Source organism: Bombus affinis, chromosome 1 (genome assembly GCF_024516045.1).
Source record: "Bombus affinis isolate iyBomAffi1 chromosome 1, iyBomAffi1.2, whole genome shotgun sequence".
Classification (NCBI taxonomy): domain Eukaryota; kingdom Metazoa; phylum Arthropoda; class Insecta; order Hymenoptera; family Apidae; genus Bombus; species Bombus affinis.
The window spans coordinates 14,643,777-14,649,912 of NC_066344.1; the positions used below are offsets into that span (position 1 = coordinate 14,643,777).

Here is a 6,136-nt window from a genome sequence, read left to right on the forward strand (position 1 = left end):
GATACTGATTTTATTATTGCGTATTGGCTTTTAAAAATTAATAGGTGTCAGAATATTCTACTATATGTAGCTATGACGATTACAAAGAATAAAATCATTACAGTTCGAACGTTGTAATTAAAAATTACAAAATACTTTTCAACGTTAATGTATGTATCTATAATTCGATAATTCTACACATTACTGAAAGTAATTAGTGGAATAAACAATTCATGTTAGTTTATGGCATAACTCTTTTTTGCACAAAAATGATGCCAAAATATTATTAAATAGGGGACGATGATTATAGAGTTCATCATTTTACATACGTTACATTTACTAATTAAAAATGAAAGGCATAATAACTAATATGTAATAAGTTATAAATCTGTTCCTCAGAATACGGTATCGATTTGAACATAAAATCTTCCTGCAGTATAAAAATATGTCTTTAATTAATTAAATATATCAATTTATAAAGCTTGTACGAAACTCCAATTATACTGATTAAAATATGCCAATGGTATACACCTTGGATTTAAAAATTTGTTTAAAGAAACAATGTTATAATTATTAAGATGCTTTTATTAGTTTTTAGTCTTTATAGAAAATACTTTGGTAGAAAATAATTAACGTATCATAATATTTTTTATAGTCTTATTTATGCCTTTTCATTTAAAGTTAAATTTTAATAATATATATTAAATTAATAAATTTAAACGAACTTAAATGTATATGAGTAAAATGCTTCTACGGTTGAAATCATCTTTGTCATTTGAAATATAAGTCAAAAGTATTTTGAATCTTTCCGTTATTACGTTATCATGTTTATTCTGAAAATTACGAATAACAAAAGGTGATGATAAAGGTGATAATAAATAACAACACCGATGATAATGTCTTTGTTTTAATAAAATACTATTTCATAGATCGAAGTAAAAAACGATATAAATACAACAAACTTTCGTGTAAATTTTATTTTCTTTATACATGTTCCATCAACCACAATTTCAAATACGATATTACATTTCGTTCATAATATTCCTAATATGTTTCGAATACAATATAAATGTTAGGTCGATCTAATTTTTACAAAAGGTACACAAGAATAAAATAAATTAGAATCTCATTTAAAATTAATACAATAAATTAGCAACTATTAAAAATATAATTTTATATTATAGGCCGCATTATTAACAATGATATTACGAGATATGATCACAATTGTTTGATATGACAAGAATAAATAAATATTAACAGGTAATTTCAGTAAGTACTTTCAGTAAGAGTTACTTTTAAACATTAAAAAGTCAATTTGTTTCCTTAATTGTATAATATACGCAGAAATATAAAATTGTCGGTGTAGCAGTTATCACTCTAGTTAGTTAGTATAAAGCCATGAACTAATGAATATTTCAATTACTACAGAAACAAAGTCAAAGTTGTATATATTCAAAAAGAGTTCTACTAAATTCTAGATAATACGATAATAAACGTTTATTGTGTACAATGTTATCATTATACAGAAATAAAATGAAACAAAAGTCTCTGAAGTAATCCAAATATTAATTTGTTTTTGAAATATGAAATATGGAACATACAAGTAGAGAGGATGATACTAGACTAAATTAAGTTATTATATTTCTATAATCCTGAAATATTTCTTCTTCTCTCTAATAGAGTAAAACAATGAATAGTGCCAACTATTGATAGTTTTTACTTTGAAATAAACTAATTCTCAAATTAGTTACTTCATTATTGGTATCCGTAAAAGGTTCTTAAAGTCTTATACAATATCTATTATCACCTGTCGAATCAATTCGTATATTATAATAACATTAAGTCAATGAGATATTAACGAAAATAATTCGCATTGTATGTAGGCACTTTGTTGTGACCTTGTTCCTTAACAAGAGCACTGCTCTTCAAAACTGCCAATAATTATATTATACATTCCTTGTTTCTTTTATAATTATTTTTATTTTTAAGAAACGTATCGCGAACGTTGTGTATGATATGTTCCTTTCACTGATATAATTTATATGTATAATCTTGAATGTTCCTCATTTATTTAATCACGATATTTAAATAAATGTGCAAAACACTGCAAAGCTATAACAATATTTCGTAATTACCCGTTATACACAATATACATAAACAATAATCACAAAGATATTTTGATAAATATTTTGAAAGTGACCTTATCCTTGTATCTAAACTAAACTTCTGTAACTATTATGACTAATATATTTAAATTAAGAACACATTCGTTAATATCAAAAAGTAGGCAATTTTCGAATGGTAATGTATATTACTATTTACTTTGGAATTTATTCTGATCTAAATAATTCGTTATTAAATTGATTAATTATTATCGATATAGCAAGAAAAAGCAATTTTTGTGACAAAAATATGTGCACAATTTCATCTTTAGACAACTATCGTTGTTCGCTTATCGTTGCAATATACATTCCACTGATGTCAAAGATTAATAGTTAATCAATATCACTAATTAACTATTAATTATCGAAAAAGAATAACTACAAATATATTTATTTCAATGCTAAAAAGATATATGTGATCAATCATAATTTCTCTACTTACATGTACTACTTTTTTGTTAATACCTAAAATATATTTTGTTTTAGTAGATAAGATAAATAATTTATTACTTTGCAAACATAAAAGACACAAACAACCTGAAAGGATTGCCTTCCTATTGTAAGCAACTTGTACTTTGTAGGCATTTTCAACTATACATATACATATATAATATGTTAAGAATATATAAAATGAAACAGAATATAGAAAGATAAAAGCTCATCAAATATGTAATAATGTTTAAGCAATAATGAGAACCACTTTGTAATGGAATCTATTAAACTAAATTGACTAATTGTAAGCAAATTTTCTTCCAGCCAAACTATCAGCACCATAAAAAGTATTATAAAGGTTTATAAATACAGGATGTACAAGAAAGTTGGAGAAAACTTTAGGAGTATGTATACAGTACTCATCAAAACAAGTAAAAAAGGTCTTAATAAACATGGATCCAAAAACCATTAGTTTTGGAATTATGAGATGTTTAGTGTATAATAATACAGTTTTATAAGAAACCAATGTAAGAGATAAGAAAAATGCCACTAATTGATGTGCTAGGAAAAGATGTGCCCAAATGTGTGTGTGTTTGTATGTGTAAATAAACAGGTGGCATATTGAACATATGCTTTAGAGTTAATATCTTATTGACAAAAATATCTCGTAACTCCAAAATAATAATAATAATAATAACAATAGTTTAATAAATAATAATAATAATAATAATAATAATAATAATAATAATAATAATAATAATAATAATAATAATAAAAATAATAATAATAATAATAATAATAGTTTTTGGACCTACATTTATTAAGACCTTTTTGCTTGTTTTGATGAATACTATATGCTCCTGAAGTTTTTCCCCAAATCTTTTGCACTTCCTGTATATGCGTACATATATATTTTTTCACTAATATTCATTTATAGATGTACATCTTTCAAAACTTGGTATAAGAAAATAAGTTAAATTAAACAATCATTTCATCTTTAAGACACTATTTTTAGGCATTATAATGACTGAATTACAATATGGCACAAATGCATAATCCTATACATATCATCCCCAACATATAAGCTAGATCTCTTTTGATACTAGGATCTCGTTTGGCAGAACCAGGAAGATTATATATATGTTCCCACTTAACTGTCCATAATGGAATAGCAACATGAAGAATATCTGGGATCATAAATCCAAGATCACGTACAACCTATTACATAAAAAATTACTAACTAAACATTATAATTTGTATATACATATTATGTATTGCATATTGTACACATATATATATATTCATTCATAATGAAAATATAAATGAATTGATGCAAATGATTGTAATATGTTATGTTGTAAATTGCATATGGTTATTATGATTATGATACATGATTCCTTAAATACTATTACCTGATGCGCATGTCCTTCTCCTCTGAAAACATTGGCAACAAATTGATCCCAACCACCTGCTAAAATATGTAAAATAGCTATTGCAGCTATACCAAATGCTTTTCTATGAGTTACTGGATTTTTTTTATCTGCCAGATGAACAACCAGGAAAGTAGAAATCAGCTCAGTGACAGAGAAAAACAATTGATGGTACCATTGCGAATAGAACTCATCATTCCAATAATTCATATAAACCCACCAAGTATAGTAATGTGAGAAAATAGCAGTTAAAAAAAGGATCATCATAGAAAGTCTAAGGCGATTATGAAAAGCTAACCATGTTAAATGTTTCACTACTTCATAGAAAGTAATAACTCCAATTACAATTGTAATCCATATTTTTAATGTATTCGATGTGGCATTAAAATATATATGTTTATAAGAGGCAATGCCAGACTCATATGATCCTGCAATAATATATCAATAGCTTTTGAAAACTAATTGAATATAGTTCTATAACTAGTCACATAAAATATATAAATAAGATTAACTTACCCTTAAATACTGTGTCCCAACATGAACAAGAACAATACTGTTTGTCTACGTCTCTTGAATATTCTTGCCAAAAGTAGTACAAAAATGCAATATGCAATGGTGGGATTGTTAATGGTGCTAGTATTCCTAATGTTTTAGAACTGCACGATGCAAAATTTGCATATAGCAAACGTTTTAATATCTTTGTAAAACCCATATGTACAAACTTTTATTCACATTGAAACTCACTTATATTAAAAGAACATACTTAGCAATCATTTCATAATCTGTTTTTTATTAAATAATTCTTACTTATAATTCGTATTAGATGAATAAATTATATAACATCAGCATTATACACAGTATTTTAAAGTTATTGTGAAATGAGATAATATAAAAACCTTGGCAATAATACTTTGGTATATATAGAAATAAAATAAACTTATATCTTGATCTTGCACTATTTATTTTAATGTATTTCATTAATAAGATTCTGCTCAAAAATGTATTACAAATTTTTTAATCTTTCGGCTTTTCTAAATTTCTTAATGATTGACCCAATTATAAGTCATAATTCTATAAATATCCTCTGCATTATTTATAGATCATGCTAGTATAATCTTGTAATTACTTTCACTTATGTCCTTTAATCTCTCTTACAAAACTAGTAGCAAATAACAGAATTGTTTACAATAATACTGTTAATTTCAATAATAATCTTGCCTTGTATTTAGTAATGAAGTAATTACATAAATTATAGTAATATATTTTGTTTCATAATCAGTCTTGTCGGTGCTCATTCATGTAAATCACATAGAATTCGAATCTATCACTTTCTTATGTTTTAAAGTAAAATATCATAAAAATTAATTTTTGGTTGGATCTTTGTAGCATTATAAATGTCACATACAATATTTCATAAAATTCTACTTTTATATTAACATGACACCACGTAAAAATATTGAAATTGGCACAAATGTGTTACACGAGAACTACAAAATAATGTTTCCATTCTTACTGTCTATCGGTTTTATTAGACGAAGGGCTTTGCCCCCTCTGAAGATTTCTCGCGCATGCGCAGATCCTGTTTCCATGCGAGAAACCACGTGTATATATCTTTTGTAGGCTTGAATTGTTCCGATTTAAACAAAAATAAGTGCATATTACAGGCTGCTAACCCAATTAAATAAAGATAAAACGTACTGTAAAAGTTTATTAAGCTTAAATTGTGTAAAACATAATGTATGTAACTCTGTATCGTTTTAAATATTACACAAAAGTTTCTCGTTTAAAGTTTGCTTTAACTTTGTAAAAGTATTTGTTAAAGTTATAATGCATATGAATGTGCCATGATACTGATATTGAAGTTAACAAAAATGGAGAAAAATGGTAAGTATATGAATATTGGCTTATGTGATTTATGAGTTGCCTAAGAGTTATCTTTCATTGTATAATAGCTTTGCTCAATATTAAATGAATCTGTTCTTGTTTGAAAAATTTGAAATATAAGATACAGTCAATGAAAGTTTGTTATATTCAATCAAAAAATGATAAAATATTAGAAAAATGGTCTTATCTTATCCGAAAATAGTATTTATTCTTTAGAAAGTATTTCTATTGAAAATTATTACATATTCT

General features: G+C 25.4%; 1 protein-coding gene across 1 annotated transcript; it reads right to left on the reverse strand.

Moving 5' to 3' along the window:
* Positions 1-931: 931 nt before the first annotated feature.
* Positions 932-5,683, reverse strand: LOC126921020 (uncharacterized). The gene is made up of 3 exons (XM_050732162.1): positions 4,520-5,683; positions 3,986-4,431; positions 932-3,791 (listed from the first exon to the last, which is right to left on the reverse strand). The coding sequence occupies exons 1-3, from the start codon at positions 4,713-4,715 to the stop codon at positions 3,606-3,608; spliced, it is 828 nt and encodes a 275-aa protein (XP_050588119.1). The 5' UTR covers positions 4,716-5,683; the 3' UTR covers positions 932-3,605.
* Between the last annotated feature and the right edge of the window lie 453 nt (positions 5,684-6,136).